Source organism: Jaculus jaculus, chromosome 1 (assembly GCF_020740685.1).
Source record: "Jaculus jaculus isolate mJacJac1 chromosome 1, mJacJac1.mat.Y.cur, whole genome shotgun sequence".
Lineage (NCBI taxonomy): Eukaryota > Metazoa > Chordata > Mammalia > Rodentia > Dipodidae > Jaculus > Jaculus jaculus.
Genome location: NC_059102.1, coordinates 173,617,501 through 173,644,738, shown reverse-complemented (window position 1 = coordinate 173,644,738; position 27,238 = coordinate 173,617,501). Strand labels below are relative to the sequence as shown.

The 27,238-nt window shown below is 35.5% G+C and overlaps 3 protein-coding genes across 3 annotated transcripts; 2 read left to right on the top strand and 1 right to left on the bottom strand.

Moving 5' to 3' along the window:
• Positions 1–5,117: 5,117 nt before the first annotated feature.
• On the top strand, positions 5,118–6,050 carry LOC101617155 (olfactory receptor 8I2). Its single transcript, XM_004667635.2, has one exon. It carries the CDS (start codon positions 5,118–5,120, stop codon positions 6,048–6,050), a length of 933 nt encoding a protein of 310 aa, XP_004667692.2.
• Positions 6,051–12,400: 6,350 nt separating this feature from the next.
• LOC101609614 (olfactory receptor 8H3-like) lies at positions 12,401–13,342 on the top strand. Its single transcript, XM_004667756.2, has one exon. It carries the CDS (start codon positions 12,401–12,403, stop codon positions 13,340–13,342), a length of 942 nt encoding a protein of 313 aa, XP_004667813.2.
• A 6,181-nt stretch (positions 13,343–19,523) lies between these two features.
• Positions 19,524–20,495, bottom strand: LOC101616868 (olfactory receptor 1094-like). Its single transcript, XM_004667634.2, has one exon. It carries the CDS (start codon positions 20,493–20,495, stop codon positions 19,524–19,526), a length of 972 nt encoding a protein of 323 aa, XP_004667691.1.
• Positions 20,496–27,238: the final 6,743 nt, after the last annotated feature.

Below are 27,238 nucleotides of genomic sequence, written 5' to 3'. Positions count from 1 at the left end.
GTCATCCATTCTTCTGTAAGTGACTTCTCCCCTGTGCTTCACAAGTAACCCGAATATACTCATTGTTTCACCAAAAATTGTTTTGGTGCAGCCATCCTTTAGTAGTCTTATGTTCTAACATGAGGTGAATTGATGTGAATTGAGTTTCCCCACAGAAAAGTTTCAAGCAATAGATACAAATGGTGAATGCAGTCATAGTTATGAGAAAACTTACAGGGCTAATGCCTATAAAAATAAAAATTCTCTATCCAGGTGTAGTGATGCATGCCTTTAATCCCAGTACTCAGGAGAGAGAGGTAGGAGGATCGTCGTGAGTTTGAGGCCAGCCTGAGACTACATAGTGACTTCCAGGTTAGCCTGAGTGAGAGTGAGACCCTACCTTGACAAACCAAAACAAACAAAAAGCAACAACAACAAAAATTCTCCTAGTCACTCCTATTCTCAGTAGCATATAGTTAAAAGTCATAGTTTTAACAAGATGTCTCATTAATAATAATAATAATAATAATAATAATAATAATAATAATAATAAACATTTAAGAAATGAAATAAAAAAGACATTTTAAGGGTTGGAAAGATGACTCAGTAGTTAAGGTGCTTGCCTGCAAACCCTAAGGTCCTGTGTTCAGTTCCCTAGGACACATTTAATGACAGATGCACAGAGTAGATCGTGCGTCTGGGGTTCATTTGCAGTGGTTGGAGGGACTGGCATGCCCATTCTCTCTCTGTGTCTGCCTCTGTCTCTATTTTTCTCAAATAAACAAATAATAAAGTATCAAAATGCAATTAACATTGGTAAAAGCATGAAATGAAATGCATACAAATGAAATATCTTTTCTGGAGAAGGATTTGAAAATATTTACTAATAGTTTAAAATGATTAATGTGTTGAAGACTCAGTACTCACATTTTGGAACTTTATAAGCAAGCACTTTTAACTGCTAAGCCATCTTCCTAGCTTTCATTTTAGGAGTTTAATTAATGTTTTCACACAAGGTCATGATATTTTATCCTGATTGGCTTTGAACTTGTTGTGTAGCTCATACTGGCCTCATCCTAGAGACAATTCTGCCTCAGCCTCCTAAGTGCTGGAGGTAGGAGCCACCATGCCCAAGTATACCTTTATTGTATTTATTTTTTTTTTTATTAAGCTTTTTTTTTGTTTTGTTTTGTTTTGTTTTTTGAGGTAGGGTTTCAGTCTAGCTCAGGCTCTCCTGGAATTCACTACATAGTGTCAGGGTGGCCTGGAACTCTCAGCGATCCTCTTGCCTCCCGAGTGCTGGGATTAAAGGCGTGTGCCACCACACCCAGCTATGCCTTTATTTTAGAGAGAAAAAGAAAGATAAGTTAAAATCCACACTTAAGGAAATTAATCTCAGTGATTTGCTTTTTAAAACAATATTATTTAAAAAAATGTATTCTTTTTTTTATTTATGAGAAAAAGAGAGACAGAGAGAGTGAGAGGGAGGGAGGGAGAGGATGGGTGCACCAGGGCCTCTGACCACTGCAAACAAATTCAAGATGAATATGCCACCTTGTGAATCTGGTTTACATGAGAACTGTCGAAGCGAACATGTATCCTTAGCCTTTGCAGGCAAGTGCTTTAAGTGCTAAGCCATCTCTCCAGCCCCCCCCCAAAAAAAATTATTCATTTGAGGAAAAGAAAGAGAAAGCTAGAGAGGCAGGAAGAGAGAGAATGGGCCAGTCCTCCAGCTGCTACAAATGATTCCAGATGCATGAGCCATCTTGTGCATCTGGCTTATATGGGTCCTGGGGAATCAAACCTATGTCCTTTGGCTTTGAAGGCAAGTCCCTTAACCACTTAGCTATATGTCCAGCTCATGATTTGGTTTTGCTATGATAAGACTGGAACTTGTGTAGGTTTTCAATAAGGAAGAGGGGGCAGAAATCCTGAGTGATTTCTGTGTTTCCATAACATTGACCTTTTATGTTTCCTCATGAGCTAGAAGGAAGACTTGAAATAGGTTTAAATAATTTTAGGGGCAATTATATATTTTTAACATGTACTTGACATATGTTTATGTGTGCATATATGTGTGTATTTCCATTAATTTCAGTATTTATGAGCAGTTTCTTAAAATGAAACACTAAAAGGAAAAAAAAAGTCATATTTTTTTCTTAGAAATTGTTTTTGTGAGCTGGAGGGATGGCTTGGCAGTTAAGGAATTTGCCTTCAAAGCCAAAGGACCCAGGTTCGATTCCCCAGGACCCACATTAGCCAGATGCACCAGGGAGCACACACATCTGGAATTCACTTGCAGTGGCTGGAGGCCCCGGTGCACCCATTTGCTCTCTCTCTCTCCCTCTTTCTCTGTCAAATAAATATATAAATGTATAAATAAAATTGAAAAAATGTTTTTGTTCTAATTCTTCAGCTAAATAAAATAAATTATTTACTTCATTTTGCTTATTTTAAAATTAGCAAAATGAATGTTATATAATTGCCAAACAGAAAAGCTTAATAAACATAAAATGTTAATTATGAAGCAGGTTTTGACTGTATACCTAATCTGTCCTCACATCATGTTAGATGCAATTTAACCCAACACTCACAATCATAGGAAGCAGGTGCTAGTATTGTTACTGTGCTGACATAGGCAGAGAGGATTCCAAAAGATGAGAAAGGCTAGCCTAGGTCAAAAGCTAATGTATGATAATTCTGGATGAAAACCCAAAATCCTAATTTCCAAATATTCACATTATAAAAAAGAGCCTACTCTTCACTTAAAATGTTAAAATCATAAAGTCATATAAACTTATTTTTAATTATGTAATATATTCTTAAGATAAAGTCCAAGTGCATGCACATGTGTGTGCACACACACACACATGCACAACAGCAGTGTAGTGTTTTATACATCCTGCCTTATGCATGTTATTGCATGGAAATTAATGGCAAAGGCCCATGGAGAAATAGTGTTTTCATTGGAGATAATTTCTATCCAATATAGGAAAAGACTTTGAAGTACAATTAAAACACAAACCTCAAGAGAATAAAGATGGTAATTGACAAATCCCTGTATGAGATGAATTTTAAGAGTGTGTGGAAGAGATTTTTGTATAAGAAGTCTGCTTAGCACACTGCATTTCAGAAGAAATTTTCTTTTGTTGTAGGTCTGCTTTAGAAATGCATTAAAAATAAAACAGATGCAAAAAATGAACCCAGGTTTGAAGTACAAATAAAGACTTGTGATTTGCAAAAGATATATAAAATAATTGGCTTGTCTAATGTGGCCTTTATTTATGCCCTCGTAATGCAAACTATAACACCCAGAACTAGCATCCAAGCCACTACTGTTTTCCTCAGTGTCACATTGTCTATAAGGGCTCACGATAGAGGAGGAAAGTTCCCGCTGTGCAAGGTTACATCCACAGCACCCAACAGACATCAGTGTATTGACAACTCATGGGACTCAGAACTGCAGAAGAAAGAACAATAATAAATCTAAAAGTGGAAGATAGCTGAAAGAGACCTACATGTCCTCTGGATAACTCTATTCCATGTAAGTCTGGTTAACATTCTAACCTTTCAGCAATTAATGGGCAAATATGCCATATATATATGTGTGTGTGTGTGTGTATGTGTGTGTGTGTGTTTTTCACCTTGACACTTTCTTTTAAATACCAACATATTCCAGGAGGTCTTAAGAAAACTAGTGACAGACAAGAGAATATGCCTTTGTTGAAAAAATGTGTATTGATAAATGAAGGGATGATGAAGAAAATGCATAAACATGAAGCATAGCAAATGATTAAGTTGACATAACCCCACGTAAGTGTCCGGGGATAATATGTTAAAAGCTGAAGCAAACTTGCTTTAACTGTGCTTGCCAGTTTTATTTGTTTTTATTATCTTACAATTGTTAATTGCATTAGGAAAATTACCTCCAATTTCAGTGAAACCACATTCCCTGCTATAAATATTTATTTGTAGCCTTTTATCACGATGTTGTAAACTACTCCTTAACAATGAACTGGTCATCACAGGAGGCCATATGCATTTTAAATTGCAAACAGTAATGCTTTCTAATCACACAGATGAAACAATTTGAAAAGTATTTTCAATTAAGGTCCACAAACGGTATTAGATCTCCAATAGAAAGAAATGTAAGTGCTGGAACACATTAAAAATAATTTTGTGCACCAGGTGTCGTGGCGCATGCCTTTAATCTCAGCACTCAGCAGAGGCAGGAAGAGCGCCATGAGTTTAAGGCCACCCAGAGACTACATCTTAAATTCCATGTCAGCCTGAGCTAGAGTGAGATCCTACCTCAAAAAAACAAAAATAATAAGAAGAATAACAATAATTGTCATCATCATCATCATTTGGGGCTGGACAGATGACTTAGCAGTTAAGCACTTGCTTATGAATCCTATGGACCCCAGTTCAAGGCTCGATTTCCCAGTACTCACGTAAACAAGGTGCACAAGGTAGCACATGCATCTGGAGTTCATTTGTAGTGGCTGGAGGCCCTGGTGTGCACTCTCTCTCTTTCTCTCTCTGCCACTCTCAAATAAATAAATAAAAATATTTTTTAAAAAAAGAAGTAGAAATAATTTTATTACGAATATGTAATGTGAGAATGATATTTTAGCTTTATTTTTAAAATAAACAGTAGCAAATTATAGTCCAAGACAATATTAGGCATGTTTACCTTGTTTGGAATGTTGCTAGTAGATGTTATAAAAAAATAAGACTGTAACAAAATAGTTATTATTAAATCTACAAATTATAGCTTCCTTTCTTAAATAGACTGCATTTTCTAAGCATATAATGCAATTGAGTACAGCAAACAAATTGATAGGTATATAATTTGGTACCCAAAGATAGACTTGGTTGAAAGATGATAGAAATGAGTTAGGAATGTCTTCTAATAATTTTAAACAGTGAATATTACAGTGCTAAAAGTTAGTTCTATGTAACTGTTAATTTGGATGGAGACATTAGTGGCTGTCATCTAAAATATAAATATCACACATAAATTCCCAACTAAGTTATGGTCATTATCCATTTGCTTCCCATTCTTCTCACAGTTGGAGTAACTTCCCTCATTGTTTGTTTTTCTACAGGTTAAGTCAAAGATTGAGTCATTAAAAATGGCTAAGAATAACTTCACTGTGGTCTCTTTCTTTATACTCTCTGGATTTGCAAATCACCAAGAATTACAAATCAGTCTTTTCTTGATGTTTCTTATCATTTATTTCTGTACTGTTTTGGGGAATGTTGCTCTAATTATGTTAATCAGAATTGACTCTCAGCTGCACACACCTATGTACTTCTTTCTCAGTAACTTAGCATTTATCGATATAGTATATTCCTCCACTGTAACACCCAAGACGCTAGTCAACTTCCAGTCCACACAGAAATCCATCTCCTTTGTAGGTTGCTTTGTTCAGATGTACTTTTTTGTTGGTTTGGTGTGTAGCGAATGTTTCCTTCTGGGCTCTATGGCATATGATCGCTACATAGCAATCTGCAATCCCTTACTGTATTCCGTGGTTATGTCCCAAAAAGTATGTAACTGGCTGGGACTACTGCCCTATGTGATTGGCTTCACAAATTCTCTGGTATCTGTCTGTGTGATAAGCAGTTTAGACTTCTGTGGTTCCAGCATCAATCATTTTTTCTGTGACACCACAGCTCTTCTGGCCCTGTCCTGTACAGATGCCTTCAGCACAGAGCTGGTGATCTTTGTGTTGGCTGGGTTCACACTACTCAGTTCTCTCCTTATCATCACTGTTACCTACCTGGCCATCATCTCAGCCATCCTGAGGATCCAGTCTGCAGCAGGCAGGTGGAAGGCCTTCTCCACCTGTGCCTCCCACCTCACGGGAGTCACTATCTTCTATGGCTCCTTGATTTTCACTTATTTGCAGCCTGATAACACATCAGCTCTCACACAGGCCCAGGTGGCCTCTGTGTTCTACACCATTGTAATTCCCATGCTGAACCCATTGATCTACAGCCTGAGGAACAAAGATGTGAAAAACGCCCTCCTGAGAGTCATACAGAGAAAAGTTTTACCATGACACAACTTACACATTGCAATTGAAATAACCCTGATGTTTCAAGCACTTGACCACTTTGATGATTAGAAAAATCATATAATAACCTCAAAAACTAAAAGAAATACTGAATGAGAATTTAGAAGCTTAAAATTTTGGAGGTGAGTTATTATGTTATTTTGATGACTAAGTTTGTTGACAGGTAATTTTAATGCAAGATTTTTTCATTTGCTAGGAAAATATAAGCATACATAAACATTCTTACATTGACTGATATTATAGCTTTACATTCTATCTTTTTATATATTATAAAATTATAATTTGAAAAGCACTAAGAAATTTTTGTTTGCTACTTGCAATTTGAAAATGGCAAAAACGATGATTTACATTTTGCTAGCAATCCTAAATGATAGATGATCATCTGAGGGAAAATAGAATAAAAACCCAGGCTGAAGGAAAAGATGGAAATCACTTCAGTGAAATCGTCAATGGGGAAACAGACATGAAGTGCAGATTTGAGAGGCAGTGTCTCTGTGCATAAGGGCCCAATTTGTGGCTCTAACAATCTTTCCGCCCCCTCTTCTGCAAATTTCCCTTAGCCATGTTGGATTTATTTTAGGTCTACTTCAGTGACAATGTCTTGGGAGCCTCTGTGTCTCTGGATATTTTGTTTGGTAGGAGTTGAATACTCTGTGTCTACTTCCTTCACCCTTGTTCTGGTACCAGGTTCACCAAGAAAGCAGCACTCTTGCTCATTTCTCCAATTATTCTTGGTTTCAACTGGAGTCCTGTAGCACCTTCTGGCACTAAATGAGCTAACTGTCTTGGGACTGACTCTATTCCAGATTCCAGCCAGGTCACTCCATTTTAAAACTGTTTCTTCATTTATTTTGAGGTGTGTACATATGTGTGTGTTTGTTAATGTCAGTGAGAGTGACCACGCTACAGTGAGTGTGTGACAGAGGACAACCTCGAGTCCTTGCCTTCCACCTTGTTTGAAGCAGTGTCTCTTATTATTCTGCACTGTGTTTGCAAGCTAGGCAGTCTGCGAGCTTCTGGTATATTCTCTTATCACCACCATCCTCACTACAGGTATGCAAGGATTACAGGTGCTTATAGTATAGTGGCTGGCTTTACATGGGGTCTGAAGATCCTGCACATTACACTGATCCATCAGCCAGCTCCCCTTTATTAAGGAAGGAGAACAGGTATATCCCTGTACTGCCACTGTTTTTCCTTCTTGCTTTCATTCACACTCATCTCCAATAGTGGAAACCATCCTGCTTTCTCTCCTTCCAGCCCCACCACCTCTCTAGAACATAATTCACAACACGGTCTCTCTTGTTATCCTTAACTTAAAAAATCATTTTTCTGCTCATATCAGTTTAAAACAAGCAGAGTAAAACATCTCAATAAATTTTCAAGACATAATTATAGGAGCCAAATTCTCACTATAAAGCAATAGAATTTAAAGGAATGTAACTAAAATGAAGTGATTTTAATTCAAAATTTAAAAATAAAAATAATGCTTTACTTTAGTCAAATATTGAATTTGAAAATTATCTATGTAAGGAGCACTAAGCAGACATGAAACTACTTGGCATTGGATAAGGAATGTAAATACAGACGTCTAGTGGTGCTAAGCAGATTAGTGCCAGATGAGCAGTAGTACAGGTGCTACGGAAATGACAATGACTTAGACCTTAGAAAGGAGCAGAATGATACAACTAAAGAGTTAGTAACTTTCAAAGGTGAAAGTTGCACATGATATTCAAATTTTAAAAATCACAGTAAAGGGCTGGGATAATACCTCAGTTGCTAAGGTTTTGCCTTGAAAGCATAAGAGCATTAGTTAGGTCCCCAGGACCCATGTAAAAAAAGCCTACTATAGTGATTGTATCCTTGTGATCCCAGTGCCAGGGAAGTGGAGGGGCAAACGTATGTGGCTTGCTAGCCAGTCAGTTTACCCTAATTGCAGAAGCTCTATCTAAAAATGTGAGAGATCCTAAAAAAGGTGAATGGCACCTAAGGATCAATACCTGACATTTTCCTCTGTTGTTCACATACATGAACACCTACACACATGTGCACATGCACCCACAAACATATGTGCATCAGCACAAATTTGATCACAATTATATACATAAGAATTTCAAAAAATTAAGAGTAACAGTGGGGTTGGAGAGATGGCTTACCATTTAAGGCATTTGCCTGCAAAGCTGAAGAACCCAGGTTTGATTCCCCAGGACCCATGTAAGACAGATGTACAAGGTAGCATATGCATTTGGAGTTCGTTTGCTGTAGCTAGAAGCCCTGGTGCACCCATTCTCTCTCTCTCTCTCTCCCTCTCTTTCTCTCTCTCTCAAGTAATAAAATAAATAAAAATAAAACAGGTTAAGCCTTTAAAAAAGAGAGTAGCAATGTTTTCACCATAAAAAATGTTAAATGTATAAAGAGTTAGATAAATTAGTTACTCCAAGTTAACACTACTTACTATGTAAAGGAATCTAAATATCACATTACACATCAAATATTCACAAATAGTCTGTTGTATTTAAAAAAATGAAATGGACAAGAGGTATTTTATTTTCCAATTAGCCATAGATTAAAAAATTAAAAGAAATAAATTTGTGTGATTAATCCAGAAGAACAATGGCAGAGTAAAGATGGGAAAACATAAAAATCATAGTATAAAAAGTGATGAAGTAGGAATTAAAACATCTCATTGCATATATTGAATATGAATAATTGTTTTTGATCAGCATTTACCTTCTGCTATGACACAATGCTTATATAATCCTGTCATGCCTAAATAAACAGCTAGGAATTTGACCAAAATGATTTTAATGTTAGGGAAACATATAAAAGAAAATCTTATTGTTCATAATTTCCTAACCATACTGCCCATGGAGTGATACTGCTACAGAAAGTCACAGTTGACCTACCCTGTTTTAAAGCTCAAGTTTGCCTGTCTTCTACATGCATGATGGCCCTGGTACCTTCATCTTAGACTTTCTCAGTGCCACATAAATCTGGGTGGGTAGAACGGCCACTCCACAACCTTGTCAGAGCTCTGAAACAGCAGAGCAGCTCATTTACCCCCATCAGCAGGACACTGTTCAAGAGTCTGCAATCTGAACTCACTTTCTGAGCAGAATGTTTATATCACTAGAAAAATTGACCATCTCATGATGCACAGTAACCTTTTCTTCTGATTCTCAAGGTATACATCAGCAAATTCCCCTTTCCCTCCTGTTTCTAGACATGTTTTAAATGAATAAATACAGCTTTATAACTATATTTTAATTTCATTTCCCTCTTATTTAGGAAGGACTTAATCTAATTATATGAATAGGAAATGAACGTTTAGCTATTATATTAATAGTATGTTGTACCAGACAGCTTCATGTTAGCTGAGATGAGCTTCCAGACCAGGCACAGTTATGGAGGAAGCGAAATTTATTGAAGCTTTCAGATCCAGGGGAAGTTCCATAATGGCAGAAGAAGCTGGCCTGCTTTCACCGGACCAAGCAGTGAGAGAAGCACAAGACAAAAACCAAAAGCCACAAAGCACAGCACAGCACACTTCAAGAACTCCAGCTAGGCACACTTTGCATATCTTTATATTGAAATCTCAAGCCCACCACAATACCTTAAGATCCACCCAGTGACACTGTCTCTAGCCAGGTGACTGCAGATGCAAACTACAAGGTTATAAAACACTGAATATATTAGGGGCCATCTATTCAAACTACCATATATGTTAATTATAAAATACAATATACTTACTAATATGGGAGCAATTTTTGGCATCCTATGCTCATTTTATTTATAAAATTTATTTTTAAAATGCATTAAAATTAAAATTATATTTGGAGAGATGGCATAGTAGTTAATTCACTTGCCTGTGAAACCTAAAGACCCAGGTTTGATTCCCCAGTACACACAGAAAGCAGATGCATAGGGGCACAAGTCTAGAGTCCACTTGCAGTGGCTGTAGGCACTGGAGCACCCATTCCTTCCTCACTCTTTCTCTCTTCTCATCACTAAATAAAAGGCTATTTAAAAAGGTGAAATTCAATGTTTCATATAACAGGTGACACTACCAAGCACAATGGAGAGCTCCAGTGCTCCTGAAATGTCTCAAAACATCTAATTCTCGTGGCTGAACATACTTAGGTAATTATGTGTCAATATGTAATCTATACTACATGAAGTTGTGGGGTTCATGAAATATTAACATAATATAGCTCATGGTATATTACAAAGCTCTATTTATAAAACAAGGATAAAATACTGAGTGTAAAGCACAATGAAATGATGACCATCTCTAAATATGTACTCAAATAAGCAGTTTGTACACAAAGAAGATCATTTATGGAAGTTAAAATTATGTTAATGAAATGTTAATGTTTTGAACAGCTTTCATTTTCTGTGTTGGAATTCATTGCATTATAACTTTGATTAATAGTTTCTACTTTTATGAGAATGGCACACATATAAATATTAAAATAATTATAATGAAAAATTAGTCTTCCATCCATAATGATATCAATTATAAAGTAATTTTTTCTCTTTCCTAATCTGATCAACAATAACTTTATTTTAAAACCATGCAATGTAAGCATTATAGTATATGAGTTTATACAATAATTAGCTCAAGTAAAATTTAATAAATATTTAATGTTAAGAGCTCCTCAGTAGAACACTGATCATGTTTTTCATCACACAGCTTATAAGGGAGGATGAAAAGCCTCTGCTTATTTGAAAACATGCCACAACCCTCTTCCTTGGAAATTGGTCCCTGAGGATATCCTCTTGCTGCATGATTCTCAGTACCCATTATAAGAGGTACCTTGAAACTATGAAGATCAGAGGACAGGCATACACTGTTCTGAGAAGATACATGGTAGCTCTTCTGAATCGTTTTGAGGTCAAATTTTCTGACCAAATATAAGTTTGACAAAAACTAACAAAAAATTTCTAGGGTGATTTAATTTTCTGATTTTTTTAAACATGAAGGCATTACTATGTAAAAGTAACTATTCCAAAGGAAATAAATATTGTATTATAGAAGTTTCTGGGTCCTTCAAAAATTTTATTATTTTATATATTCTAAAAATTTAATTTTGAAAATTATTTAACCATATAATATCAGAAGAAGCTTTGCAACAATATTTGCCTCACAGTAAGTATTTTTAAATTTAGAGTCTTAGATCAGATAATTGGAGACAATTTCAGAAAACATACACATGGATTATATAGACAACTGTGTTAGTATGGCAGAAATAGGAATGTGGGCTTGATGCAATCAAAGTCTACATTCAATATACACGTTCTGAAAATACAATTTGAAAAAAGCCTTGATTTTGTATGGTTAGGTTGGAAAACATATGTACTCTGGAAATTAATATTTATTCTGTAATTTTTGATCCTAATGTGCTGCCCTATATTAGGTTTGATTAAAATTTATTTATAATCAGAATTCAGTAACTTAGATAACCAAACAACTTTGAGTGATAGTTTTCCTTTTGGTGTGTTTTTTAAAATTATTATAACTAGGAATTCAGAAATCTGAGCATGTTCTTTGTAGTCAAACAATCCAAGTAGATTTATAATGTTAACATTTCATTTCTCTAATTTCAGATAAATTATATTAACTTCTGTGCTTCTTTTATTATCTAAAATGTATCAGTAACAAAAATGTCCATGGTGCCACACATTCATAAATATTAATTAAATATGTTCATTGGAAAGAATTTAGAATAGTAACTTGCTTCTTGTAGTTGTCTGATATTTCACATTTACATTAGTAAATATTTGTTTAAATACTTAAAAGCCCACTCAGTATCTAAGCTTTTAATAAATTTGAAACATAACAAGGAATTCACAGAGACTATGTGAAACATGCTGACTGACAATATTTCTTAAGATAGAGTTTCATTTAGGGAATCACTTTTCTTAAGCATATAATACAAAAGTTCAAAGTTATCTCATAGAGTCCTGGAGTGGGCTAAAGGGAAAACAGATATAAACAACAGTATCTGGGAGCTTTGATGATTCACTAGGTATGAAATTGAGTTATATATGAAAAGAGATTATTAAATTTGAGTCAATTTAAGTTCTAAATTTAATTGGAAGGAATTGAGACAGACATAGAGAAGAGAAATGTAGCTTTTTAGCATGTCATAATCAAATGTCAATCCATACCTGGATCAGGCATTAAAATTTTCAATTTTATGTATCATTCGTCAGTCTGTTAGAGAAACAAAATTAATTAGAAATCTCCTATGACATTTATATACACAAAACACTTTTGGAAATCATATCTGCAAAGTATTATTTTGATTCTCAACACTTTAGGACAGCTCACTATGAAGACCTGGAATCACACAAACATGGCTGACTTCATCCTGCTGGGACTGACAGATTCCAAGGAGATGAGGCTGGTCCTCTCCATGCTCTTTCTCCTGATATACATGATTACTGTGCTGGGGAATGTAGGCATGATATTGCTCATTCGCTTAGATGCCCAGCTTCACACTCCAATGTACTTCTTTCTCATCCATCTGTCATTCCTCGACCTCAGTTACTCAAATGTCATCACCCCTAAAACCATAGAGAATTTACTCACCTCCTCCAGGAATATTTCATACGTGGGCTGTTTTACTCAGCTGTATTTTTTTTTTGTTCTGTTTGGTGGTACAGAATGTTTTCTTCTCTCCTCCATGGCCTATGATCGCTATGTAGCTATCTGCAATCCTCTACACTACTCATCCATTATGTCCACACACCTCTGCTATGCCCTCCTCACTGGGTCATATGTGATTGGAGCCATGGATTCCTCTGTCAATATGCTTTGCATGAGCACAATGCAATTCTGCAACTCCAATGTCATCCATCACTTTTTCTGTGACACACCTGCAGTTTTAGCCCTGTCCTGCAATGACACTCATGCCATTGAAATGTTAATAATCATTGTCTCTGGTTCAACTCTGATGGTGTCCCTTATCACAATATCTGTATCCTATGGGGCCATTCTGTCTGCCATCTTGAAAATCACTTCTGCCTCAGGAAAGCAAAAAGCCTTCTCTACCTGTGCTTCACATTTCCTGGGAGTCACCATCTTTTACAGCACTATGATCTTTACTTATTTAAAACCAAAGAAGTCCTACTCCTTGGGAAAGGATCAAGTTGCTTCTGTTTTTTACACTATTGTGATCCCCATGTTGAATCCACTCATCTATAGTCTGAGAAACAAAGAAGTGAAAAATGCTGTCATTAGAGTCTTGCAGAAGATGGAGAGCTCCAGGTGACTGACATACAGTGAGGACCAGCCTGTCAGCTGCTCATTTCTTCCTCTACTCACAGCTATTTCCTTGCATACGTTCTAAAATCCATAGTATCTCTTGTTTATATTAGTGTGGGGCAGTCTTTTGCATGATCAATATGGTGATGAATAGTTACAAAAATTGTGTTTTAAAAATCATGACTGTTAGAATGTTATATTAATTCTATGGTTTAGACAAATATTTCTTTAAGGGCAAATAAAAATGGTTGTAATTCTTAAAATTAAATCATGTCATTTTCCATATTTTATTATTTTCCATATTATATTATAAAAAATTGCATAATGATAACTTGTCAGAAATTATTCCATTTATAATATCAAGAAAATATGATAGAATGTTTGTTTTGGAATTACATATCCACATATTTAGATTATAGATTTGTTCCATTTTTAAGCTAAATATGTTAATGAGACACTGGAAATTTAAGACCTTTATGTTGCCCAAGATGAATAATTCAGCATTCATCTAGTGCAAAGACAGATGTAAGCTACTTAAGGTAATAATTATTAAATCAAGCCATTATCAATACATGTCTTACATTACATAAAACTGTATGTAATACTTTATTGTACCTTTTGTTGAAGAATAATTATTGTGGCTTACATATTTAAGTTAGTTTAATTATCCAATGAAGAAATAGCTTAAAAGAAAGAAAATTAGCAGCTTGTATTTAACATAAAGTGAAATATCAAAGTATAATGAAGTTATTGAAAACAATATATATTAATGTTGATGACATTGCAGATAATGTTTAGAATTGTTAAGGAGAAGAGAATCACCAATAAGTGTTGACAACTTTTTGTGTTCTACCATGTGACTACTCTACTACATGTCTCTATGTGATATGCAGAAACAAAATTTCTGTAATTTCCCATTTACAGTTCAGCAGATTTCTGACTTCACTTAAAAGTTTAATACTTGAGCCACTATGTTATGAAACACAGCATGATTTCTTAGTGGCAAGGTCAAATCAAGGCTCTTGTTTTCCAATTCTTTGATCAGAAATGTTGCAAATGTACTAAGTTTAAAAGATCCAGGTATGTGTGAGTAAAGTATACACCCGAAAAACAATAACAAGCCACACATTTCTGTACATATAAAGAAGCGTCAAGCCAGGCGTTTGATTTAAATGCTTGACTCAATCTTTATTGTTGTTGTTTTTTAAACAGAGAGATGTAGAACCAAAGATACCAAGTGTGTGTAGATTTTGTGAACAGCATGAATTATGGTCAGGTTCAATATGAGATGTATTTGTTTTTAAATTCATAATATACATTGTGAAACTCATCATCTTTTTATTCTGAAATTTCACATTCAGTTTCCTCTGCCATTTAAAGTTTATATCAGATAGTGTTCTTCCATTGAAGTAATATGATTAAATAAGTTAATTTTACTTGTAAAATTATATTTTTCCTTAAGTGGTTTATGAGTGCTTAAATCTAATATTTTTCTGCAATTTAGAATGTAATAATTTGACAATTTACAACTAATGATAATGAAATTCTGTCAACTAATTTTTCCAAATGTTTAAATGTTTATTATATTCCTTTAGTTTACATCTATTTTAACATTTGTCTTGTCTTATGTCAATATAAGAATTGTGCCTTATATTTACTTTATGTTTGTGTTGCATGGGGTTTATTTGTATATATTTGTTTTATAAGGACATTTTTAAAGACAACCTAATAAATTTTTATTTTTTTATAACTTGCTATTGGGCTTGCACTAATAATGTGATTTTTTCCTGGCATTTTGTGCACCTCCACTTTTCCATGCACTTTTTAAAAAAAAATAATATTTTTAATTTTTTTATTAATTAGTTTTGTATTCAGCAAATACAGTCAGTTTGGTACCATTATTAGGCTCATCTGTGACCTACCCTCTCCGCTTGGCCCCTCCTTGTTGAGGTATATGGGTCATGCATTGTGGAGTTAGCCCACAGTTATGGGTAGGATAAATGTCTCTGCATACCATGACCCAACATATGGCTCTGACATTCTTTCTGCCCCCCCTTCCACAAAATTTCCCTGAGCCATGTTGGGTTCATTTTTGGTCTTCTTCCGTGATGAGGTGTTGGGGGCCTCTGGGTCTCTGGCTCTCTGATTTGGTAGGAGTTGATTTTTCTCTGTGTTGATCTCCTTGTGCTGGTACCTGGTTCGCCAGGAAAACAGCACCCTTGCTTGTTTTGCCAGTTTTTCTTAGTTTCAGCCTGGGCCATTTTGAGGTATGATGGGGTGGCTTTCTCCTTAGGATGTACATATATCTGAAAAAGAGAAGCAAAGATCTAATTTTTCTTAATAGTACTATTTTAAAGTGTTTCTGATGCTATTTTAAACAATAATGAATTAATAATTATCTATTATAAATACTTATCTTTCTAATACATAGGATTGAAATGTTCTTCAGAAGTTTTAACAGTAGAGACTGGTTTAACAGAGTTTAAATTATACAATGTAGATTAAATAGGAAGGAGATTTTAATATGGTCTGGAGTGACTGAGAAACTTCACTAGTGAAATAGTGATGTTCGGCAATTCTTCCATCACAGTGTTGAACGTAAAGAAAGGAGAAGAACTGAAAGATAGACACTTAATAGCCACCGTGTTTGTGTGGAGCCCAAGGAGAAGGTACCTGTAGCAGTTAGCTTCTTCTTGCTGGGACAAAGTCACCCAGAAAAGGCTAATGGAAGGAAAAGTTTTATTTCCAGCTCACCATTCTGAGACTTCATCAAGATGGGGAAAGCATGACAGGCGCAAACAGCGTGGCGGAGGAAGGAGAGAAAGGGACTTGAACGTGGCAGGTGGGGCTGGGCTATCCTGCTCCAGGGCCAGGCCCTGGTGACATGCCTTGTCCAGCAAGGTTCCATTTTCAAAAGGTTCCACAAACTTCCCAAATAGTACTACCCGATAGGTACACATGAAGCTGGGGGGACATTTTACATTTAAACCACCACACCACCCAAAAAACTTGGAACAAAAAGTTAATTTTTTAGGGTATTTAGAAAAATGATGACTACATAAGGAGATGGTTTCCAAAGAAAAGACATTATTCAGGACCCTGAATTCTTGGTACAGGGCCATTGCTGTAGGATTTCCTAGGAACTGAAGCCAAGGGATTTTGTAATTCAGATAAAGTCATGCTTTTCATGACAAATGAGAAATTTAAAATAATTTATAGTTTCTTATTTGGGGAATTTGTTCTGAAGGCCTTTCAGCTTGTTTACTACAGCTTGGCCATGGACGGTCACACCTCTGCTCGAAGGTCCAGATACATGGTTTGCCTATTCCTTTTCCTAGTTCCTTTTCTTTAGATAAGCTCTCATTATGTAACCCAGGCTGACCTTGAACTTACCATCCTCAAGCCTCAGCTTCCAGGTGCTGAAATCCTAGGTGTGTAATGCTTTGCCCAGCTTCTGAAGTTTCCAGATGTGCATTGCTAGGTTTCACAAGGTTGGGGATAGCTTAGACAATGTAGTAGCTGCAGCCCACCCTCCAGGAGCAGTAACATTTGCTAAAAGAGACTAATATTCTAATGACAATCACATTTTATTTTATTAATGTAGTTTATTTACTTATCTATTTGAGAGAAAAAGAGGCAGAGAGTGAGAGATAGAGAGAGAAAGAGAGAGAACGGGCATGCCAGGATCTCCAGCTGCTGCAAACCAACCCCAGATGCATGCGCCCCTTGTACTTATGTGGGTCCTAGAGAACTGAACCAGGGTCCTTAGGCTTCGCAGGCAAATGCCTTAACTGCTAAGCCATCTTTACAACCCCATATTTTATTTAAAATTTTAATGATTGAATTAAAATGCAATGGCAAGTTTAAGTGAATTGACTCTATAACCCTTAGAAAGAAATTTATTTTTCTCCCTCACTTCTGTCAAAGGGCCCCCCGAGGACACATAATACTAATAGGTGATGGGTAGCTGCTTTGGTAGTTTCAACAGGGCCTTAACATAGTGAACACTGTGGGTGAAGATTGAACTTCATGTGCAGAATGAACCCCATGAGGAGAAACCAGTGTGAGGTAAAAAATGAATTTGCTGTTCCAAAGCTTAGCAAATTTAGACTGACAGAAGGACAAAAATCCAGTAAATATTTCAAAGTAAAAATTAACCAACTATATCGACGATCACTTCCACGCACTTCCTGTGTGCCATGGATCCCCCAGTGTGTCCAGGGCTGAAAAGCTCACAACATTCCAAGGCAACTGATATTTTTTGTTTGTTTGTTTTTAAAGATTCATATGGGGAAAAAATGCTTCTCAAATTCAAGAGACAGCTGTTTTCTTGACATTTAGTTCATTAATCCAAGTTGTACTTTCTGAACCACAGAAGTGAATCCTTTGTGGAGACAACTTTTCTATGCACTTTTAAGAGATATATTTTAATCTCATATTTTTATGATTTAGGAAATTTTCTCTCATTTTGTGTTGTCTAGATGGTTAACAGAAACTATACCATTGTTGGTAAACCTTAAGTTGAGAAAATTCTCATTTCCTTATTAAGACTACCCTGCTTATAATTTCTATTGCAATCATTTATATATTATTAGTGCACATTAATTGTAAACAACATGAACTATATATGTTATTTGAATTTACCTTGTAATTCCATATTAGTGCTTACTATTTTATGCATATTATCTGAGGTAATTTAGGACATAATCTTTTTGGTGCATAGTGTCATTCCAAAATATGAAGAAATGTGTAACAGTGTTTTATTTGAGAGTGTAATGCAGCACAGAAAAATGTGGTTAGGGGTTGGAGAGATGGCTTAGCAGTTAAGGCATTTGCCTACAAAGCCAAAGGATCCCAGTTCTACTCTCCAGGATCCACACAAGCCAGATACATGTGTCTGGAGTTCTTTGCAGTGGCTGGAGGCCCTGGCACACCCATTCTCTCTCTCTCTCTCTTTCTCTCTTTCTCCCTTTCTCTCTCTCTCATAAATCAATGACAATGTGGTTAGGTATTTTTGTTTCTAAGTAATTGATGGATAGGTAGTAATAGTAAGCAAGCTTTAGAACAGAAGGAAATCATGCAAAATAATACAGATGGAATCTCAAGCTTAAATGAAATATTCTGTGCCTACTATTGCGTGTGTATCTTGTAAAATGATAAGCATCATAAGATACTTTCTTATAGAGCATCAAAACAGGGCTATGAACTCAGAAAACACCTTGCACATAAGTAAAGAATGATAGCAACAACATGCCAGCTACACAGTTAATTGAGTATCCATCTATAACAGTTATTTGTACTTTATTGTCTTGATATGATATATAATTATGCTTTACTGAAAAATGCTTTACTGAGCTTTGAATAAATTTAAAATATATTTTGGCATGTGCGTTGATGTGTATATGTGTATCTACCTGTATTTATGGGTCCTCATGTGACAATCAGAGGACAACCTTGGGACGTTAGTCCTTACATTCCACCTTGTGTGACAGAGTCATCTTTGTCTTCAAACTTCAGGATTCTTGTGACTCCCTCTCCTACCTCTCACAAATGTTACCATTACAGATGTGTGCACTGTTGGTCTTACTGTATGTAGGTTCTGGGGATTTTAACTTCAGTCCAAAGGAGTGTGTAACAAGCAAGCAATTTTATTCCAAAGCCACCTCCATAGCCCCTTTGAGTACATTTTAAAGAAACATTACTACATAGCATTGTATTAAGTTTGGAATTTCATTTCTGTGATTGTAATGTGGAAAAAAGACAAAAAAATTGATAATTTTATGCTGAAAATAGAACTCCCATTGGATGAAGCTACACCTCTTTTGGGCACATACGCTAAAGACTCTACTGTACACCACAGAGACACTTGCTCATTATGTTCCAGGAACATGATCAATCTGGGATAAATATCCCTGAAGAATTTTATGGAATATTCAAGGAAAATTAAATTGTTCAACACATGTTCATAGGAGTGCATGCTTCATTGATAGACATGAACTTGAACATAGTTACAGATATTTAAATGATATAATACATAGGCATTTCTGACCTGCTATATTTCATGGCTGATTGATAATTTATTTGGCAATATAAATGGAACATAAGGAATGTTAATGAAAATCAAGATATTTCCCCTAATTTACAACTATATAGATACAAAAGTATTACAATATGATATACAGGATAAGTCAATTTGACACATGTATTTTCTTAATGAACCAATTTCTCTCAAAGATTTTTTTCATTGCCTTTTTCACATCATTGTTCCTTAAACTATAGATGATAGGATTCAACATGGGAATTATAATGGTATAAAATGTTGAAACTATCATGTCATGCTCCAAAGCATAGTTGGAACTCGGTCTCACATACATGAAGAGGATGGTCCCATGATAAATGGACACCCCTGTGAGGTGAGCTCCACATGTAGAGAACACTTTTCTCCTCCCTTCAGCTGAGTGCATCCTCAGAATGGCCAACAGGATAAAGCCATAGGAGACCAGGACAATGAGGATGGTGATGATCTCAATGGAGCCCACGCAGTAGAAGAGTAGAAGCTGGTTTATGTGGGTGTCAGAACAGGAAATTGCAAGCAGTGGAGGAATATCACAGAAGACGTGCTTGATTTCATTTGAGCCACAGAATGAAAGGTTAAAGGTAGCCACTGTGTGTATGGTAGCATGCAGAATTCCACCAGTATAGGAAGCAATAATAAGTGGCACATAGACCCTGGGAGACATGCTCACTGAGTACAGAAGTGGGTTGTAGATGGCGACATAGCGGTCGTAAGCCATTGCTGCCAATAGAAAGCACTCTGTGGTCCCAAAAGTCACAAAAAGAAGCATTTGTGTTGCACATTCAACAAATGAAATGGATTTATCCTTGGCAATGAAATTGACTAACATTTTTGGAGTCAGTACTGTAGAAAAGCAAGCATCCAAGAATGACAAAACACTCAGAAAATAGTACATGGGGTTGTGGAGCCCAGAATCTCCAATGACCAAAAACACCAACCCCAAATTTCCAATCACAGTAAAAAGATAAATGATAAGAAATAATAAAAATAACAAGACCTTCATATCAAAATCATCTGTGAATCCCATCAGTATGAATATGGTGACTTCAGTCACATTGTTTATCTGAATTCCTTGTGCATCCATATATCATGCAATCCTCAACATCCTTGTGTTGTAGAGAGATATCAAAGACAATGCCCATGAACATAGAGTCCACCCTACGTCTTCTTGCTCAGATTTTAGGATGGCATAATGAAACACTTGACTTTGATGGGATCAGCTGTGATGAAGAAGTTGAATCCAAGTTGATGCATTTGTATGTTTCAATTAATTGAGGAAAATATTTTTGAACTATTGGTTAAATTTGTCAGTTTTTTAAAAATCTAATAGAATTATTTTATTTGCCAGATGATTGTCTCTCAAATTCCTCATCTGATTTAATAGTGTAACATCTTAAAAATTTAGAGAGACTGAGAACATATCTTAGTTTTCCACACTGAGCGATTATCCTTACTGTTCCATTTCCAACAACCACATTAAACTCACAACATTGATTTCAGATTAACTGAGGAAAGAAGTAGCATAATTATTAAATAAGTATTATCTATGCATTATAAATAAGTAGATTATACTTATACCTATGAAAATGATTTGATCCAACCTGCCTCATAAGACAACTGAAGCCCTGTCACCAGACAAATTGTCATATTTTAATAGTTCTAAGGGATGAACATCCATGAGTAGAGAATAGACAGTCTTCTCAAAAAAGATGATTGCTGTTTAAAATTTTGAGAAAAAAATAAGTTTTATTTATTTTGCTGTACTTTTTGTTTTGTTTATATATATTTTTTCATTTTAGAGACAAATATCAGCCATTAATTTTTATATTACCTTTGTGGTTTTTAACTCAATCCTCATATATAATGTATGATTTCATATGCTGATTATGCACACAAAGGGTTTGAAATGTAGTTATTTGAAAAATAATTCATGGTCAATGTATAAAAATATTATAGCTTTCATGGCATATGTAAAAACACTATAAACAAATGATCACCCAATAACAGCTAACATATTTGCTTATACAATATATTGCTAAAAGAATAAAATTATAACACATTCTGCAAAAATGGTTTTAAGTTAATGAAATGTCTAAAAATGAATAAAAAATGTTCACCTACCACCTTTATTGGGGGCCAGAATGTGTGAAATGTGAATATTTGATGTGCCATAATTTTGCAGTGAGACATTTGGAATGAAGATTAAAGGTAAGAATCAGTAACTGGGTTCTCAGCCTGGCAGTCATGGAACTTGAAGTTCATTCCTTAGCATGGTAGGAGGTGGAAGTAAATAATAATAATAATAAAAACAGAGAAAACAGGTAGTTCAACATAGTAAGTTTCGTTATCCTTTCAGCATGTTACGCTCCAAACTGAAAGGAGTGAAATACCTGTTATGCCAAATGGTAGTTGAAGTAACATCCAATATTTTATTCAAGATGAGAAGCTATGCAATTTTATCAAAATAAAAAGTTATAGTGTACATCACAGAAGACATAGTCCCTGAACACCTGTATTCCTTACTTTAGCCTAAGGAAGCTATATTGAGTTATTGTGCAAGTAGAGGTCATAAAGAAAAGACCCAACCTCCTGTTTCCCTGGTAATATTATAAAGGGAGGAGCCATTTCCTCTTGACAAAAAAAAAATTCCTATGGTTATGAAAACATGTCAATCACCTGGTTAAGACACCACTCAATTACAGATTCAAGAGGTAGAAGGAACAGTTCTCCCCATAATTAGACAATATATGTAAACCTGCAGATGCCCCTCCCTTTATTCAGTTGTTCAAAGACCCTCACTGCTTGAGTCTGCCTGCTTTTCTGAGCACTAATTATGTTCCAAATCATGTCTCAGTAGAACTAATATATAATTCACCATGGAGAAATTAAGGAAGGTACTATAGAAAAAAAAATTGTCATGTTCTCTTACTTCTTTCAAGATCTTCAAAACGCAGACATTTCTGTCAGTTCATATTTTAGCATATTAGAGTGACTGTGAGACGTTTAGAATGAGCTCTTCAGAGAGGGAAATAAATTTTCTAGGCAGCTCAGGGCATCAGGGACCCCAAAGTATATAGTCCTTTTTTTTGGCTAAGAGAAGAAAATGTCCTTGAATGTACAGGGAATCTAGTTTTATCTTTGTCTCTTTCCCTCTGAGTTTTCCTTCCCTTGAAACCTGATAGGAAGATGTGAAGAAGTTTACAAAGCAACTGGGCACTTGGCATGGGAACTGAACTCATGAGATCAGCTCCAATCTATCACAACCCCATAAAAGATCCCAACCAGAGTAACCAAGAGGGTTTTACTCATTCTGGGGACCCCACTGCCTCACAGCAGGCATGCTGCCTTCTTTCCTTCTTCTAAGCTCCAGAACAAACTCAGAGTTTACCTTCTAGGGTCTGACTACTGACTCAGTGGAGATTTTGTATGAATCTGATCATCTAGCACCCTAACTCCTGAGTTGAATCCCAACCAAGAGAAAAAAAAAAATGGTTCTCGGATGTCAAATATACCCCCAATTCCCTTATCAATTGTTTACACATATCAAATTTCACTTTGACAATGGCCAGGAAGACATAAAAATAAACAAAAACTTTTTTATACATTCAATCATGAAGATTAAGGAAAAATTATTTTCTTAATTCCTTCAGTCAGAAAACAGATTACCAGGTATATGCAGAAAAACTATTATGAAAACTGAAATCAAGAGGGGAAGAAATCTAAAAATGGCAACTACCCCATTATTAGGATATTACTAGTAGTAAGACATGCTGTGTGCATTTTCATATGGATCTATATAAAATCTGTATGATAAATGATTCAGCATTAATTCACCGATAAGAAAATGATACATGATTAGAATTAGAACCTGACCATATCATGCAGTTCACAGCAGAGCAAGAATACATGCCCATGGATAGGAGACAGAAATTGGCTAGGCAGCTGAGGGTGACAGGACCCCTAAGTGGATAGCATTCTCTTGATTAAATTCAGGGATTGTCCTTGGGCCTGCAGGGGAAAATCTAGGTCATTACACTATACACTTAATTACAGGGAAGAAAAATCCAGAAGGGTCAAGTTCTTCTTTCTCCCAACCACTCAGGGTGTTCTTCTACTCCCTTCTAAGGAGGCCCTTCCTAGAAAATTAAGTTTGAGAACACTATTGCTTTCTTCTAGAAATCCTGCTTCCATCAAGACTAACTGGCTAACTCAGACACCCATCTCTGGAACTCCTAAAAATCTCCATCTTGAGTCTGGAGATGGACTTCTCAAACTACCTCTTGCCTCCCTGCAGAAAAGCTCTGCCCTGCTTCTTTCTCTCATGTTCAGAGCTTCTTGAACCCCATCTTGCCTCCTCAGGGATGAGCTATGACTTCCTTCTTCTCCTTAACCTTCTGTTTTCTGAAAGCTATCCATCCTAAAGTTCTAAGCTATAATACAGATCTTCCTGAACCTTAATTTTATTCTGTGAATTTTGTTCTTCAAATTTTTAAGACAAGGATACAAAACACCCCCAATTATTGGCATGTTAGCATATATTGGGATATTGACCGAAGAATAACCCAAATCCCTCTATCACATTTTCTCTGTGTCCATACTTGTGCAATTTTCACTACATTGTAGACTCATCATGTTATACATAATTCTTAAATCATTATCTTTCCTAGAAATAATAGTCACATTTTGGATATTTTAATTCTTTCATAAGACAATTGGGCTTAAATTGACCATGAAACTGGAAAAAAATGAAATAAAATCTTGGCTTCTAAATTTCCTAATGGGAAAATGAGCCTAACTGCATTTAAACTCTTTTATAAGAAAAAAAAAAAAAAAGTCCTCTAATTGTATGACTCAAGGACTGGATGAAAGTTAATTTTTCAGTATTTTGAAATTTTTCCAGATTATAAATATAATTTATTAATTTTACTGGTCCTATTATGCTGGATTTTCTCAAGTATACAAAAGTAAATGCCTTTCTTAAAGCTATATTGAACAAAACATTACTGGAAAGGTATATGATTCCATTTCAGGTTAAGAAGAATCCTCTATTTTACTTAAATATTTAGGCATATGGTAAAATTTCAAATAAAATGTTACAGTTTCTAAATACTTTGTATTTATTAGAAAGTTCTTATCCTTACCTTTAGAAAATATTTTCTCAGGCAATGGGGCACAGCATGAATATTGTTCATTTGCTCTTTATAAGAGGCCTGAGAACTCGTCATATGTCCTTAGGGATATACTAAAGAGAAAACATACTAATATTCTTCAGGGACAGAATAACACCAAAGTAATTTTGTTTTTCCCAGAGTAAGCATGTGAATAATTTGCAAAAATGAATTACATGATGAAAATGACAAACTGAATACAGTAATGTAAATTAATTCCTCATAAAATTAATCCTCAAGACAAAATAATGTTGAAAATAAATGCATTTAATCAAAATATAATTTCTGTTTGATTCAAACTATGTGTCATAGGCTTAATAAATATTTTGAAATCAAAGTTTTTCCTCTTGAAAATATAATCTGCTTCATTTATTATCCCAATAATTTAAAAACATGAAACAATATATAACCTTTCAATAAAGACTACTAACTAAAGAGCTAAATTTTACAATGTATAATTCTATGTGGTATGATAGATAGATTTAAATAATATTGCAAGTTTAATGGTAAGTAATATATGAATGCATCTAATCAAGTTAAATACCTATGAATATGAAGTGTTAATAGGAAATTTGTCAAAACTGTAATATTCTACATAATGGGATATTGTAAAATTAGAAATCTGGCAGTTAGCTCCCACCAATCATTGGTTAAAGGGGGGGCTTACACCTATTAACTTCTCTCTAAAATAATAATAATTATCCCATTTATCTGGTGCTGACTTAACTCTCCACTGGAGAATTTGTTTCTCTTTTTCCGATAGATGCAGATCCGGAGGACAGAATCAGACCATTGTACCTCACCAAGGCCCTACCTGAAACCATAGAGTAATTGGAGAAATGAGCAAGAGTGCTGATTTCTTGGTAAGCCTGGTACCAGCACAAGGGCGAAGGAGATAGACACAGAGAACACTCAACTCCTACCAAACCAGATACCCAGAGACACAGAAGCTCCCAAGACATTGTCACTGAAGTAGACCTAAAACAAACCCAACATAGCTCAGGGAAATTCATGGAAGAGGGGGAGGAAAGATTGTTAGAGCCACATGTTGGGACATTATGCACAAAGTAACTGATGGTAAACCCCACAATGTATGACCCACATTCCCCAACAAGGAAGGTCCCTGCAGATGTGGGAGGACAGGCAAAGGGCTGCCAATGGACCAGCATGGCTGTATATACACTGTGTATGTAACTAACAATAATAAAAAGGTAAAAGAAATAAACAGCTTTCTAAAAAAAAAAAAAAAAAAAAAAGAAAGAAAGAAAAAGAAAAAGCTTTTTCATTCCTCAAGCTCTGCTTCTGTAAGGCACCAGCACAGGTCTAAGCCTCTCAAACCATCTGTATTCCATAGATTTTTATTCCTGAGTGGTTACCAAAATTCTCAAATAAAACCCAGTCTTTGGTAAAAAGACTGTATATATATGTTAAAGTCAAACTTTTAGTCCTCTTGTGCCTTTTATTTTCTCAAGGTTTTCATATGCCAATCTCTACACTTGCACGTGTCTATTTACATAAGAACTTTTTCAAAAAAAATTGTGAGATACACATGAATAGTCAAAGAAACAAGCAGAGGGCTGAGGAAAACTATTGGTAAAAAACATCGCAGCAAAAGAACTTCTCTCCAAAATATGAAAAGGATGTTTGAAACTCAGCAGCAATTTGTCAGGCTAGGAGTAGGAGCAGCATTCATCTTGCCACTTCCTTTGCAATTTATTCCAGGCTCTGGCATGACTCATGGTGGGCAGTTGGCTATTTTCTTGTGGTATAGATGGATCTTGGTTTTCCTTTGTTTTCTCTGCCATCTGTACAATAAAGCAGATTCTCCAAACCAGAGTGAGAGGAGCTTGGGTTAAAGGGGATATGTAAGGAGAGATTTTTTTTGTATGAAAGCCCACTCTTCTTCAGAGAGCAGTGGGAGCTTCTCTCTGAAGGTTGGGTTTTCTGACCATGGGATTCTGACTTGGTACAAGATGTGAGTGCTTTCCCACTGAGCATGTCTCATGTTCAGGGTAATGGGAGCTGGGTTTAAGGGACAAAAGAGTATAACCTGTTGTAATTGACATTAAAAATAAAAAAAATAAAATTTTGCATGAAAACCTTAAAAAAATAATACCTCTAACAAAAAAAAAAAAATAGAGAGGGAAAAAAAAAAAACCCTCACACAAGAAGCCAAGTATGGTTATAGCCCATAACCCCAGTTCATGGGAGGTGGAGGGAGGCGAATCTATTGTGTTCAATATCAGGATGAATTGCATGTAGAAACCCTGTCACAAACATAAGAAAAACAAGCAGAAGCCTATGAAAAAGATGTTTCATATTTCAAAGATAAGCAGAGTGCAAATTAAAATAGTTGCAAGAAACCCCTATCTATTAGAATGACCAAATTTTGAACCCTGAACATATGTAAGATGATGATGTGAGACAAGAGGAACTTCTGTGTAGTGTAGAGGGGAATACAAAATTTTAAACCTCAGAAGATATGGAAGTTTCTTACAAAGCTGGCCAGCTTTTACTTGTGATATAGTAATAATATCTCCTGCCCTACTATTTACACATATGATTGGGAATCTTCTATACACATACGTCCTACACAGGCATTGATGTCATCTTTACTTACCATTAGTAAATGTTAGAAACAATTAGAATGTCTTTCAAT